We start from the raw sequence: 15849 nt of genomic DNA on the forward strand, positions 1-15849 counted from the left end.
CCCTGGGCCGGGGCGGGCGGGGGCGGCCCTGACAGTCCGCACGTGGGGCGGCCCCGGCCCCTTTGTGCTGCGCTCTCCCGTGGCGTCGGCCCTTCCCGGAGCGGGAAGTTTCGGAGCGCCCCGCAGCGAGCTCGGGCACGGCGCGGCGCTGCCCCGTTGGAGCGGCGTTCCCGCACACTTCCTCCCGAGTTAAAGCCCCGACCTCCGCCTCCCAGCCCGAGCTCCGCGCTCCGGAACGTGAGCCGTCTCTGCCTCGCGCGGGCGCTCCGCTGTGCCGCGGTTCCCGGGAGCGGTCCCACGCTCGGGTCGGCGGTGGCACCGGGTCTGGGTCCGGCGCGGCTCCGCGGAGCGCCCCGCAGCAAAACCAGCGCCGCTTCCTGGGAGAGACAGCTGCGAGGGAGAGCGCTGCCCCCCGAGCCGCTGTAACGCTGCGGGCCGCCCCGGCGCTTTTCCTCTTTCAAGCTGTGAAAGCTGGGGGGCGGTCTTTTATTTTTTAAATGAAGATTTAGCGTGTTTGAGAAGCTGCCTTCAGTTATTTGTTGGTTGCGTTTGTCTGTAACAGCCCGGTTTTAACTTGTACGGAATGGAATAAAAAGGTTAAGGGAGATCTTCATCTGGAACTTTAAATGGGGACTAAAACAGTATAGTCTTTAAAAATTCCATGGGTCTTAAGAGGTGTAGGTAGTAATCTGTGCTTGTTACTTCTGCCTAGGGATCGCTTTGAGGAAGTGTGTCACGTAATCCGCAGGGAAGCACAGCGGAGGTGTATGCTTCCCTGGGTGGAAGTTGTTGTTGGTGCATGGTTTGGCTCTTGTTCCTGAGCGTGGAGACCTGTGCGCGCACAAGGATTGTAGGCTGAAAGTAAGGATTATCTTCATTGTTCTTCCTTAAAGAGCTAAATGGCTTTGGAGTAATGGTAACTCGGGGGAAAAGAAATCCCACGTTGGCCTTCCTTTCTCCTGCCTTCTAAAACCTGATTTAATTTCACAAGGTTCTTGATATCTTCTGCAAGCTCCTGCTGCACACCTTTGTTTCTCAGGTAAGTTGGTACACATTGGACACATGATATTTTGCTGAATCCAGCTCTAAGCACACGGAGGGAATTCAGGTGTAGCAGATCTTGGTTTGGGGTCGGTGTTATTTTATTGTCGTTTTGTTGTTGTTTATAATGTTAACAGAATTGTTTAAACCGAGTATTTGCCTTCTAGACTTTGCCTCTTCCAGGTGTTCCTATGTGTAAGAGCTTTGTAAAAACGTAATGGAGTTTGTAACATATACTCAGTTTTTTCAAATTCAGATATTTCACATATTTACGTCACCCCCTCCCCTCCAAATTGCCTGCTAATTTGATATATTTTTTTGTAAGAGTCTCCCCTCTTCTCGTGTGAAACCCCCTGGGGAAGAGGCTATGGACAAAACCATTGGCAAACAGCAGAAACTGGCTTCAGACAAAATGCTGTCATACGTAGCAAATGAAGAGACAGGAAAAAACATTTCTGTAATTTTCCAGCTGAGATTTTACTTGTAATAAGAGTGGAAGGCACATTTCCAGATAGAGGTGAGTTACTTCTATAAAAAAAGTAAGTTTGGCTGGTTCTGATTTCCAGGAATCCCGAGATGTTTAGCTTTGGGGTTTTCTGTTTGTTTGTTTTTCATGAAAGCTGAAAGTATATTTTCTTTAAATTGGTACCTTGTCTGAGTTCTTCTTTTTTGCCATGCTACGAGGCGCACGCAGAGCTTCAGTTCCACGAGCGGCGATCTGGGGTTACTGCACGGGGTGGTCTGGGCCAGCTTCGGTTCAGAAGAGTTGTAATAAACGAGTTTTTGTTCGTGGTGCATTAATGCTGACATCCAGAGCCAAAACCACACTTGTGGCATAAAACATCAATGAACTTTCAAATACAAAACTATTGTATCAAATTTATCACTGACGTTGAAGTGCGCTATGGGAAAAGCATGCTTTGTTAAGGTTATGTTGATTAAAGTAAATGTTTTATCAGACGCCCGTGGCTGGAAATTGATGGCGACCTCGTTACTTCTGTCATGTTTCTGTGAGTTAGATGTGAATGTGTGAGGTACTGGGGAGCTTTGTTTAAGCTGCAGTTCTTGGATGTCTAAACTGCTGTCTTTGTGAATTCAAGCACCAAACTGATTTAACGGTAGTGACTGCCCATCTGAGCAGGCTGAAACGTTTCTGTGATTGGCTTGTACCAACCTCCTTTGGTCAAGATGTGCTGACGGGGAGGCAAAGTTTGGCTGCTTGATAATATGGGGTATTTTATGTAGCAAGTTTTCAATTCTGAAACCCTTTATCTTCAATGTTGCCAACACTTGAGCATAGTTTTCATTGATACACTAAAGCAATTTCCCAACTATTTCATGTCCAGCTAAGGTTAAATGGTTTTATTTTGCAATTTGGCTGTGCATTGTACACACTTTGTGACCAACTTTTTATGCTGGAAGAGTAGTTATTTTCAGAGAACTATGCTATGATGTGATGACTAAATTCAGCAGAGTATATGCTGAAGGAGTGAGAAAGTGGCTGTTAATCATATTTGTTTAGAGTTGCCTTCCTGCTTTTAGGAGAACCGGTTTCTTTAACGATATTCTTTTATCATACCATTTGCCTTGTGTAATGGTTAATTAAGAGTATTTCTTAAAAATACATTGCTGCCAAGTGCTCACAGGGGGGAGAGGAAGAACAGGAAAATGGGAAGTTGGGCAGAATAAGAAAGCAGTTCTTAAAAAGTTTCTTTCTCCACCCATCTCTTCAACAAAAAGAGTCGTGCAAGAAACCCCCTAAGCAAGTAGTTATTCAGGCTTTTATTTGCCAGTCCCACTTACCCTGGATTTTGTATCGCTCTAAAAATTTATTCCTATTGAGGAGCTGGTAATCTGACTAGGAAAATGAGCCTTGCCTAGTATGCCAAGAAGTTTGGCCTGTTGTTCTGTGTATGTATGCGTTGCTTCTGCTTAATGAGCTGGTGGTTGTCTTGTAGTGGAGCAGCTGCTGTGCTGCTAGTGGCCACTTACACAGCTGGAAGCTCTACAGTGAGCCAGGCTCCTTCTCCAAGTTTTGCAGAGAGGTAAAGAACACCGATCTGTTTCAGTTTTGAGGGCAGGGTAACCTTGATGTGGTTTTTTATGCTAAATCCAGCTCCTGACAGTATGGAGGGTTTTTTTCACCATGCATATACTGTGAAATGCATGGACTGATCCTAAGCTTGTAACTGTTAGATTGAATTAGTACTACTGTCTCTGATAGCCATTAACAAATGCTGGGAGAGCTACCACCAGATGTTGGTCATAGAAGTGTGTGAATGTGAAAACTATGCATAATCCTTCCCTGCTACCCATGGGAATAGCCCGCAGTTCTGTGGTCACAACAGGGCACCGTGGTGCAGTGACTATCATGATGGTTATGGGGATGTAGGACTGCGTTTTCCTGGACAGCGCCTTATAACCCAGAGGTCCTGCAGGTACCAGAGTTAAGCGCTCCCCTGTCAGCTGACAGCACACGCTGCCGCTCATCACTTGCAGGAGCTGCATGCTGCTGCTGAAGCAGTGGCTTTTCCTTAGTTGTGCTTCTGTTTGAGGTGGATATTGCCCTTTGTGTAAGGTTGTGATTTTTGACCTGAGTTCAGTGTTGAACCCCAATTATTTTCTGTTTCAGACATTAGACAGGGCTTGTGGAAGAGTAGGACTGCTGAGATCTGCAGGGAGGGCTGCTGGAGATTCCGTGCATCATTCACTTGTTTCTGCAAATGCTGTCTCAACATGGGCTGAAAAGAATCTTATTGGTGTTTATTATCAAAATAGAAATGTTTTGATCTGCTCTAGCAAAATTCCAGCATGGATATTTGCGTATTTTCTGCCCTAACTTCCACCTACTTCTGTGAACAAAGTAGTTTGTATTTTTGCTATTGAAAATCTGTATGTTTTCCAAGTCACACAAAATGTAGTTTGAGCAAATTTCCCAAGAATTAAAATCCAGATAATAGTTATAAATTAACACTAGGAACATCATATGTAAATGATCTGGCAAGCATGCTCATCTTCTGGCAAAACTTGGATAAAAATGTTCTATAAAAACTAGAGTGTTATTTTAGCTATTTTGAGTTGCTCATAACTTGAGCTAGGAGAATATAACTAAATATAAAGTGAAGGAAAGGTGTATGAGACTTCATTCCTTGGTTAGTTTAGTTAAACTTCTCAAACTCATCATGAGTTTGTTACTTTGGAGCCTCTATAACGCTGAAGGATGATTTTTCTCTTTTGAGGTCGCAATTTCCTACAGAAAGCAGAAATATTTTCTTTCTCATCTGTGGATATTTTGGCAAAGGCCTTGGCAGTGCTACTGAGATTCTAAATCTGTGATAGAGGAAGAAAAAATGGAAGAGCCAACAGTACTGTCATGGTATCTGTGACTGTGATCTTGAGCCACGCTTCAGCTTGCCTGGAGCAGCCTTTCCTCCCTTGTGTGCCACTGGAGCTTCAGCTTGCCCTCAGCTTTCTGCTGCTTCCCGTGCTGAGGGAGCAGTGCTGGGAGGGCAGTGTCTGCTGTGCCCGTGGGAGCTGGGAGGACTGGGACTGGGCTGCGTTTCTCTTCATTCTTACGAAGTGTGGCAGCATTTCTAGCCTCTACTAATAGAGTACTGGGCAAAGCTGAGCTGCCGTGTTGGTCTGGAGGTCTCAGGTCTGGAAAGAAAGAGGAACGTGCTGGGACTATTGGTGCTGCAGCCTCCAGTAAGGAGTTCCAGTCCTTTATGTGGGACAAGGCCCTGGTCCCTTAGTGAAATCAGGTCAGCTCACGTGCAGAGATGAGGGACAGCGCGCTGTTGCCAGTAGTTAGTATGGTACTGCATTTTATTTCCTCGCAGAGGCTGTGGTCATTGAAGGTGAAATGCTGAGGCACGACAGAGATCGTGACGAGGTCTTCATGTTCTGATTTGGGAATTGCTGACACTTTGCAGAACTCTGTATCCATGGCAATGTGTTCAGCTTCTGTCTTGATCTGCACACACGTGCACGCACGGAGCTGAGTTAGCGTCTTTCTGGTTCCAGCAGTGCTGTGCAGGTACGGTTTGTTTCCTGTGCAGCTCAGCACTAGGTTTTGTTCTGCTTTCCCCCAGTGCTCCTTCTAATGATTGCAGTTTGTTACCCTGCCTACTTCAGGAGAAAATGTCAAGTCATGCCCCGCCTTAAGTTTTGATTTGTTTTAGTATGATTTTAAATGTTTGGCTATGGGATACGTGCACAGTTTTTTAGTGTGTTACAGGTGTTTGCTTTATTGCATAAGCTTTTACTGTTTGTGGGTTTTTTTTGTAGTCGGGAGCTAGGATTGGGTCAGTGTAGAAATCAGTTTTCCCTTTTAACTGCGAGGAAATCCTTCAGTAATGAGATTTAAATTGAAAAGGAGAATAGAGAATATTACAATAAAGAGATAGCGTGGCAGAAAAAGGCTCGGGTGAGATGCAACAATGAAGATGTTCACGCATATACTCTCCAGGAAGGGGATTTGGGGAATTATGAATCCAAATGCAATTTAAGGACAAAGTCCAGTCACATTTTTTGTCTACGGTGATTTTGAAGTAAAACTTTCTTCTGGGTTTGAAAGGAGAGGGGAAGTAGAGGCACAGGCTTTCTTATTTATTTACTTTTTCTTGCTGTACTTCGTTCTCCTAACTTGAGCTTCCATTGTAGAATGACTTTTCTTGCTTTTTTAATACCTCTCAATCTTAGTAGATACTGTTAAGAATAATAGAAATGCTTTGAAATTTCTTTTTTTAGCTTAATGAGAGCAGCTCACTTAGGTAGCAGTTAGCTTGTTTCAGTAGACATGTGTAAGGTGGTGATAAAGGTAAAAACGTCCCTGAAATAAAAAGCATTTATTGGATATCCATTAAAAATAGTTTATCTGTTGTTTAATGTCTTCTTTACTGTCTTTGGAAATTGCTCAATGTTAGGCATTCTTCAATGCAGTGTTTGCACCTGACCTCAGATTTTTTCCTTGCCTCTGTCATATACAGAAGCCTGTTACATAATGGAGTTTTCCTACAAATTAGTCACCTTTCTATCTTTTAGCATTTACACGGACCCTATTGCCATAGTAACTGAGCTCTTCATAATTGTTAATGTATTAATCCTCAGAACACCCCTGTGAGGTGGAGAAGTATTTCTGCTTCACACGTGAGCAGCTGAATCCCAGAGAACCGAGAGATGCATCCCTAGCCCTGTGAGCCAGTAGTGGCCCAGAGCGCCTCGTCTCCGCTCCTGGAGAGCAGTGCCCTCTTCGTTGAACTGTTTTCTCTGCTCAGCTTCCTCAAGTGAATGAATTCTAGTGAAATGGGCTGCAGCCATCTGGAATGCGTTCATTTGCATATAAGATGTGTGGCTGTCATTAATCAGAACGTCAGGATTAATGATCTCTGAAGAAACCAAGAAATGTATGGACTACTATTGTGTATTCGCAGTGGACTGAGCTTTTTGTTTATACCAATACCAAAATGTTACCTAGTTTTGACTCTACTAATACTAATTTAATTTGTAATACGTGCTCATATTTATGTGCCGATAGAGCAGTTTGTAGTGTATCTCCATTTGAAGGCTGACCTTTGATAATTTTTAAGTTTGCTATTGAAATATTTGTATTCGCAATGCTCTGGTATTCTTGTTTGCTTTTATTATTTGTTTTCTAATTTTTAGACAGAACGTCTTTCACAAACAGGAAGAGACGCGATTCATTCGGGATGTTTGACGGTTATGACAGTTGTAGTGAGGACACCAGCAGCAGCTCCAGTTCAGATGAGAGTGAAGAAGAGGTTTCTCCTTTGCCATCCAGTCTCCCAATCATAAAGAACAATGGACAGGTCTATACTTATCCGGATGGTAAATCTGGCATGGGTGAGTATGTGGTGTGTGAGTACAAAGCGTTTGATGCTCGTTTTTCTGCCCATGCTGTGTTTTGTGGAGGTCCAGTCCCAAATGTTGGTCCCCTTGAAAATGGACTGATACAGTGGACTTCTTGTTTGTTGCCAAACTGATATGTGACAAAATTTGAATCGGGAAAGAAGTAGTGTATGAATATCCTCCCTGTCAAATGTGTGTTGTGTGTGATACACACGTGCTTTCATGCACGTGGTTCTTATTCTTTGAGCTTTGTTGAAAATGTCATTGTGTTCTCTTATGCTTGCCAGTGTATTGTCTCTGCCCTTTTTGTGTACGTACACCATATAGGAAAAAACACATTTCTTCTTATACTAGGAAAACTTCATTCCCACTGCTTTATAAAGCCCATCAGTGTGTATGTATTCACTACTGACTAGCTGTGGTGTACACGAGAGAAATAAAAGATTGGAGAGGCAAGAGAGATTGCTTTAGCCATTGGGGGAAAATATTTTGGCCTGGTTACTAGTTCCCTCTGGGTAGAATCTTGGTATTGTGTTGCTGAGGTGAGTTGGTCACAAACCCTTACTGAGCATGGAAGAACTTAGTGGATGATGCCATCAGCCTCTAAAGCATATGGTTCTAGCTAGATGAGACCATTGATAGGCAAAGGTGCTTTGGGTATAGTCCAAATTTATGATTAAAGAAAAATGTCTGGTTTTATTTCAGCTTGCAGGTGTTAAATATTTAGAGAAAAATTGGAATTGGCTGGCTCAGATTCCAAGTAGGCATTTCCCTGAGATCAGTAAAGGCACAGAAACTGGCTTTGGCTTGATTATTCACTTCAGTGGTAAAACTAATAGGGAGCAAACTCTTACTGTGGCTCTTACTGTGTCACCGATGGAGGTGATGATTGTCTTTGAGTTGTTTGGTGCAGTTTTTCTCAGGGTAAAGCCTTAAGGAATTGATTTGAGGGTGCCACCTACAGGACCTTCGCCATGTCGACTTTGTTCAGAGTTTTTATGGAGGTTTTCCTTGCACTCTTAACGTGTTCTTTCTCTCCTCTGATTAGCTACGTGCGAGATGTGTGGAATGGTTGGTGTCCGTGACGCCTTTTACTCTAAAACAAAACGTTTCTGCAGTGTATCATGCTCTAGAAGCTATTCCTCCAACTCCAAGAAGGCCAGCATTCTGGCCAGACTTCAGGTAGCGGTACAGACACCGTTTTCTTTACATACTTACTGCGGTCTGTATGTGTGTTTGTAAAACTAATGTGATGCTTTAAAATAACTAAGTCAAATTTCTTAATGCAGTAAAATTCTCACTTGAATGATTTTTGTAAGACAAAACTCAAAACTGTATCGCTAATCACAGATTACTTCGCTCATCAGAGCAAATTTCACCAAATATTGACTCCTTATTTCATTTCTGCTGCAGTGGCCCACTTCCACCTGCAAGAAAAAGATCAGAAAAAATCTTCAGTCTACATGTGTAGTGATTTGAAAATCCATGCATCTCATCCCCAAGATACTTTCTGGCTTTAGAGAGCATAAAGGTTTATTTGGCAGTGCTGGTTTGCTTTGGAGGGTTTTCTTAACTACACAGATACATAAAATGAGGTTTGATGTGTTCACCTAAAATATCAATCAAATAATCATGAGAATGTTTTTGTAACACTTAATAAAAGGAATATCATTATGTCCTATCTCATATTCCATTGCATATGTAAGGTGCCAGGAAATTGCATTGGTATAAATCAGATCTAAAAAAAAAAAACCTTCCTTCTAACCTGCTTTCAAAGATTTTATTTTATTTTTCAGGTAGAGCAATGAGTCTATATGCTCTTTACTTTGGAGCACTAATGGAGAAGTACATTTGGGGGAACTGTTTTGCTACTGATTTTTAAGCATCTGCAATATGATACGTAGTTTTGTGATACTTGATCGACTCCATTCTGCCTTGTGCCAATTTTAGTTGAATATTCCGGTGGAAAATACCTGGCAGATAATTTTTCAGTTACTTTAGTGGCAGCTGTTTGTTTGTTTGTTTCTCAGTGATTTTTTTTCAAAAAGTTCTACCAGGCACATGGACATTCTTCTGGTGGGAGCTTGGAAAGGTTTTATTTACTTATGGTTTTTTTGTTTGTTTGTTTTAGGGCAAACCTCCAACAAAGAAGGCTAAAGTTCTACAGAAACAACCATTGGTGGCTAAATTAGCAGCATATGCTCAGTACCAAGCAACTTTACAAAACCAGGCAAAGACTAAAGCAGGTATGGTTGTATAAAAGAGCTGAAACATTGTTAGGAGTACAAGACTGGTTTCATTGGCAGCTTCCTAAATGCAGTAACTTTCTCTTAGCAGCTGTCCCTGTGGAAGGCTTCAGCTGGGGTAGCTACATCAACAGCAATAGCTTTACTGCAGCTCCTGTCACTTGTTTTAAACACGTAAGTATTTCTTCAATGTGTTGTCCTTTTGTGTGTGTACATGTACATGCATTAGAGAGTCCACATTAATATATATTTTAAAGAACATCTTGAAGCCTCAGACTGTGAAACTTACTGTAAACTCTACTAGTATGAGTGCCTTTTTGATACATATGAATGTTTCTGTTCTTTAAACCATTCTGAATGCCGTGAGTTACTCTCATCATGCATGCTTTCCTAAAGAAAAAATTAAAGGAGTCTTAAACACTGGTGATACTATTTTTTTTTTTCCTCACATTCAGGGCACAAAATCGTGGAGTACAGTATAGGGTCTCAATCCAACCAGGTCGCACAATGCTATGTAGTTACAAAGAGCTGTTTAGATTGAGTCAGGCTTGCTCTAGTGTGTAGACCTGATCTTTTCATTACTTTGGTTTGAGATTATTTTTATTAGTGTTTAGTCAATTCTCCCTATCGGCTGTGCTGCCAGCTAGTGTAGAAATAAAGGAAAATGGGGCATCTTCATAAACCTGAAATTAAAAAGTATGCTTTTCTTTGTATTACAATTAAGGAAATTCCAAACCAAAGGTCCTCAGCTATTACAGTCATGACAGAATGTAGCTTGGGGATTAGGAAAATATTTACCAGCAGCTGTCTTCAATGTGTTTGTTAAAATCCATTTATTGTGTATTGTTTAACATATTGTCAGTACATCCTGTTGTAAAATCATCTCTTAAGTAAAAACATTCTGAAAAGGCCTCGTTTCTCAGCATACTGTGTATTTCATTATTTGGGAAGCTAAAGTGTTTTGGCTTCCTACAAGACTTTTGGTTTTGCTCAAAATGATCTGTTAAAATTTATATCAAGTTAAAAATTTTGCTTCGTGGAAGCTTTTCATAAGGGAGAAGAGAGACAAATTTTCTCTCCAGTCCTGGAATTCTTGCTGAGCCCTGCTGGTTCCTGAATCGGTGCGAGCAGGGGCTCTTGGCAGTTGGCAGCACCCTTTGTGCTCCTTAACAGAGCCCAGAGCAGTCTTGCATTAGGATACATTTGTGAATTTGTATTGAATTTCATGTGCTTAAGCAAGCATGTTTGCTCTTTGCTTTCACAATTATGTATGTGTTGTAACAAGTAATTTCATAAGCGCATATCGAAAGGTGGTGGTTGATAATGTCACCTGTGCTATTACAACAAATGCCTCATGGTATCCTTAGCTGGGATACATCTACAGCACTTAAAGTGCTGGTAAATGGAGCTGAAACGTTGCATGGTAAAAGGAGCCTTATCTTTCTTACTGCTTCATTCATGAACCTGAGTAGTACACCAGTCATGTGAACAGGCACAATACTAAAGTTTGTACTTCACCTTGGAAGATTTCACAAGCTGTATGGCAATAGCTGCTAAACACGAGTGTTGTTTCTTTTCTCCCCACTTTCCTTTTCGGTAGAAGTAAAATGCAACTCCTGTGGTCTCCTTTGGAGATTTCAACTTCTTTTGATTTTACTGTATTTACATCTTTGAAAAACATGTTTAAACCAGTCAGAATCTGGAAACACATTGGTCCCTTGTTAGATCTTTCTCTCCCCTGAAGCATTTTTGTTCTCTTGATTTCTTTTGTTCCAAGTTTGCTCTGTGGGAGCATTTCCAGGACTTTACACTAGGTGGCAGTGCTTTGCCTCAGCTTTAATTTTTAATCACTTTAACTTTGTCTTCTCTGGCCTTCCCGTTTGTGCAGGTACTGTTTAGACAAACTAGTGGCAGAGTATCCTTATGCTTCAGGGACTGGTAGAATTTCTTTGCCATTTAAATCCTGAGTCCACTTTCAAGTCTGAAATCATGGTAATTTTGGTGCCATCCAAAGCCAATTATTTAACCCATGAAGTCTTTGTTCAGCTAAGCATGGGTGCATACGTAGTGTTTAGGCATTCTTTTCAAACCCTGTCCAACAGAACCTCCCTGATTGCACTTACCTTGCAGAGAAGGCAGCTGCTGCCCACAGATAAACCTTCCCGAGTCCTCTCCTGGAGCAGGAAGCGATGAAGCAGATTTTCCTTGTTTGGGATAACATGAGATGGATCTCTTCATCATAAGTCGGAAAGGTAAATTTGTTCTTACCTGTAAATTATGGTTCTGCTAGTTCATGCTATGCCAATCCAGACTTCAGAGTTACCTTGCCAGCCAGCAGATGAATAAGACTTTACACTTATGTAGTACTTTGATTTTTTTGATTTTTTTCTCCAAAGCATTGTGCAAACATTAATTGCTTAATTGCACAAATACAGAGAAGACATTAAGGAAGATGGCTGTTATAGCCCTGGTTTATCCAGTCTTCCTTGTTTAATAATGGTTATAATGTATAGTATACCAGGTATACTGCGAACCATTGCTTCAGGACAGTAATGTTATCTGGCTTTTCAGTAGTGATGCTACACAGGATGGCTTCCTTCTTCTGAAGGGTGAGCCATATGGATTGGTGTAGGAGAACTAGCAGAACCAATATTTTCACAGACAAGGACAAATTTAACTTTCTGCTATTTCCCTCTATACCAATCCACGTTCTAGAAATAAAAATATTTGTGACATTTTTATTATCAGTTGATGATGGGAGAACTGCTTTGATATACTCTTCCTCTGAATCAATTGAGTAGATGAGCAGGCAGTAAAATTTATTTTAGTGAAGTGCAGCTGGATTAGAAAATTATTCAGCTCTGCTATTTTTGATTGTTTGGATTTATCTGTGTCTCTATACAAGGCAACCAGATTTACTAAAATATGCAGTTTGAAAAGTTTATTTCCCCATTTCAATTCAAAAAGCCACAAGTGTCAATTTAGAGATGATAGTGGGTTTGTAATAGGACTTGATTAAGAAGTTGCATCTGCATGCTTTGTGCGTGAAAATAATCCATCATCTTGAAAGTTGTTTTTTTCCTGCCTGCCAGATGGCAGAAAAGAGCTCTGCAGTCTAGGCTGGTGTAGATGGGACATAGCAGGACGTGAAGAGACCAGGCTCCACGAATAAGAAAATAGCATACTTGCTATGACTAATTTTTCTTTTGATAGTTAAAACTTGATTAAAGTTTTGCATGTCTAACCTCAAGTATTTTTGGAAGTGAGTGCTATTCCCTTCGAAGATAACTTTGGACTTCGGTGCTGCTAGTTGGACACTGCTGATTGCCAGCAAAATTCCGTTATTGTAATTTCCAATCATTCAGGAAGTATTAATCCAGCTTTCTTCACCTGTGGGTCACAGGCAAAAGTCTATGAAGCTGGAGGCTATTCCCAGTGAGCTGTTAAGTTCTCTGTTTCCAAATAGCCTTGTAAATGAAGCACTGCCTTGGAATACTGTCTGCCCACTAAAAAAAGAACCAGAAGAACCCGCCCTTTATGTGGGTATTCTGATAATTGATTAGATCTTTTCTCAGAATGTGAAATCTTTCGTATGACTGTTGTTCTAAAATAACCAAAATCCAAGCATTGCCATTCCTGATGGAGTTTAATTTAGACTGGCTCACTCTATATTTTGTTACTGTTAACTTCAGCTGAATAGCTTTTAAGGTTTTAGATTCTTGAACGCTGTGTTTCTGGTATCTCTGCTATACCACCTTTGACTATCTTTTCATGATGCTCTGTTCAAAAAAATATTCTTCCTGAGAGCAAACTAAATGTTGGGTTTTTAATTTCCAGTTTCCCAACACTTGAGTTCATTGAGCTTGTTTTTCTTTTTGTTATTAACATATTAGTCTAAGCTTTCATGACAGCGTGTGAGGAATCTAGCTGGGCATTTCCCTTTGATGTTCATTAAAATGGTAGAACTCGACCTCCTCTTTTTGGCCGCTTAACAGAATGATCACTTGCAGGTGAGATGAAAGCTGGTTTCTCTGAGAGGATGCAAACCAATGGGTGATAAAAACCCACCAGAATAAGATTTCAGAGTAGATTTGAGAAATCACTTCTAATCATTTTTCAGGCGTATTACAGATTTACAGAATGTAAATGTTTTGATGTCTGTGGCACAGGAATGGATTTTAAGTGCCATAATCTTCTGCTAATAGAATTGGAGAGGAATTATACCATGCCCACCTAAAGTTAGTAGGCATCGTGTAGTTAAAACATAGTGGAAGGAAGATGACCTATGAAAATATTTAACTTGTGCTTTATGGATGTTTAAACTTGGAAGCCAATGGCTGCTGTAGGAAATATGCTGTAATAGTAGTAAAGCAGCGCTATGCATAAACTTCAGATCAAAACCAAACTAGATTTCCATAGGCCATTTTCCTATCATATGTTTGTATTATCATGTATGTTGATAGTCATCTTTTCTTAAGTCGCTTACAAAACAGTAATGTAACAAAAAAAAATTATTTTCATGTGCTGTAAAGAGAGTGATGAACTGTTCAATTTCCTCCTACCTTAAATGCTAGGCACCTATGGGGACGTGCTGGGGTGATATCTCAGAAGGAGTGCGAGTGGAGGTTCCAAACACAGACTGCAGCCTACCGACCAAAGTCTTCTGGATAGCTGGAATTATAAAATTAGCAGGTGAATATATTTTGGTTGAAATTATTAAAATAAAATAATTACGCAAAGGGAGCTTATAATATAGTTAGTAGTCACTTGGTTAATAGAACGCTGACGCTGTTCGGGTGTCAGAGCTGAATGGCAAGGTTGTATTTTCCACCATGATCACCGTTGAGCTGTTCTACAGTAGCTTCAAGTTGTTGGGTTTTTTTAGTGCTAAAGTTCATTCTATCGGTGCAGGATGTGAGGATAGAAAATTGCACAATAGCAAGCAAGTCTCATTACAAAAATCACTTATTTTGGCTAAAAGTAAAGTTAAAGATTCAAGGTTCACACTGCTAAAATATGAAAAAGCAGAGGCTGTGGGTAACAAAGCAGTTATTATCTGGAACGTAGGAAGTTCCATGCTAACACAAGGAAGAACTTCTTTACTGTCAAAGTGACGGAGTGCTGGAGCAGGCTGCCCAGAGAAGCGATGAGTCTACTTCTTTGGAGATATTTGTGGCTCGTCTGGATGCCCACCTATGTGACCTGCAGGGAGCCTGCTTCAGCAGAGGAGTTGGACTCTGCATTCTCTAGGGGTCCCTTCCAACTCCTACAATTCTGTGATTCTGTGGTTTTCCCCATATATAACTTGCAAAGGTTTATGGGACAAGAGTTTTACTTAAAATGCTCTGATAACATACAGCAGTGTGCCTTAAGAATAACATTCTTCAGAAAATTCTAGCCTGGAAAATCTAATGTAATATCCATTATGATAAATAAATTTTAATTGATCTTTTTATAATCTTTTTTCATGTGATTTTACTTTCAGGCTACAACGCTCTGCTAAGATACGAAGGCTTTGAAAATGATTCAAACCTTGACTTCTGGTGCAATGTTTGTGGGTCTGATATCCACCCAGTTGGTTGGTGTGCAACCAGTGGGAAGCCTCTAGTCCCTCCTCGAAGTATGTAGATAGTAGTCTTACTGATTGCTACAATTAAGTCTTTTTTAGTTAAATTTGCTTATGGTTCTGATATCAGCTTTCTTTACCATAGCAATTCTTTCAACAATTATTTGTAAATTATTGATCTAATGGAAAAATAAGGACTTGACTCCCAGTGACAGTGTTTCTTGTGGTAACCCCTCCAGGGTGACTTCATTTTTAAGATCAAGGTGGAAGTGCTTAGCAAATCAGTGTTGTGAACATGCGTTGGTTTTATTTATATTTTGTTATTAAACTCTTTGCCCTAACACATCCATAAATTTAATTTTGGGTAGCATTTACTCTCTAACTTCTCACTGAACTATTTTCACTCGGGCTTTTTAAGTCATCTAGGATTTCTTCTTTACATATTCCAGACTATAACATTGTCTCTAATGGACACAATTAAAAAAAACAGTGGCTTATTTTGTCCCCTTCATTTGCAACAGCCATCCAACACAAATACACAAACTGGAAAGCTTTTCTAGTGAAACGACTTACTGGTGCCAAAACACTTCCTCCTGACTTCTCTCAGAAGGTAAGGCTGATGCACTATCAGTGATGTACTGTGCACAAAATGGCAGTGCAGAGAGAAGGACTGTATTTGCCAGTGGCACATTAGCACTCTTTGCAGAGCTGATGATCATTTCCTTTCTTAATACAGCTTTCACGGGAATTTATTTTCCATTTATCTCCATGTTTATCAGTCTGTGTTTCTGCTTGGAAAACTGTTTCGTCTAACAGAAGTAATTTAAAAACTAGTTAGTCTATTTTAATTTTAAAATACTCAAAAATGCTGGTGGTTGTCATCTGCTCCAAACCAGATTTATTTGCTGTCTTTGTCGTGGACAGTAGCTCCCTCTATGATGTGTTCTGAGTTTAATTACTGATATTGCAAGATGATACATTGCTTTTCTATAGGAATATAGCAAGTATTGTTGTCTTACACTGCATCTAGTATTCCTCCCATTTTTTTTCCTAAGATGTTCATTTATATTTAAAAATTGGCTCAGTGGAAGCCAAACCAAATTGGCAAGGTCTGAACGCTGGTGGAAG

General features: G+C 40.7%; 1 protein-coding gene across 8 annotated transcripts in view; it reads left to right on the plus strand.

Annotated features, from left to right (window-relative positions):
* MBTD1 (mbt domain containing 1) overlaps positions 1-15849 on the plus strand; it is a 29036-nt gene that overhangs the window by 529 nt on the left and 12658 nt on the right. Inside the window, exons 2-11 of one of the 8 annotated variants that reach the window (XM_021414457.1) lie at positions 713-861; positions 992-1039; positions 1367-1558; positions 6706-6903; positions 7958-8097; positions 9041-9155; positions 9244-9329; positions 13730-13847; positions 14641-14775; positions 15243-15331. In XM_021414457.1, the coding sequence (XP_021270132.1) occupies positions 6750-6903; positions 7958-8097; positions 9041-9155; positions 9244-9329; positions 13730-13847; positions 14641-14775; positions 15243-15331 (837 nt within the window). In that variant the 5' untranslated portion in view covers positions 713-861; positions 992-1039; positions 1367-1558; positions 6706-6749. The remainder of the gene's footprint in view (positions 1-712; positions 862-991; positions 1040-1366; positions 1559-6705; positions 6904-7957; positions 8098-9040; positions 9156-9243; positions 9330-13729; positions 13848-14640; positions 14776-15242; positions 15332-15849) is intronic. The other 7 variants (XM_021414456.1, XM_021414459.1, XM_021414460.1 and 4 more) reach the window with 7 other exon arrangements.

This window comes from Numida meleagris, chromosome 17, assembly GCF_002078875.1.
Source record: "Numida meleagris isolate 19003 breed g44 Domestic line chromosome 17, NumMel1.0, whole genome shotgun sequence".
Taxonomy (NCBI): domain Eukaryota; kingdom Metazoa; phylum Chordata; class Aves; order Galliformes; family Numididae; genus Numida; species Numida meleagris.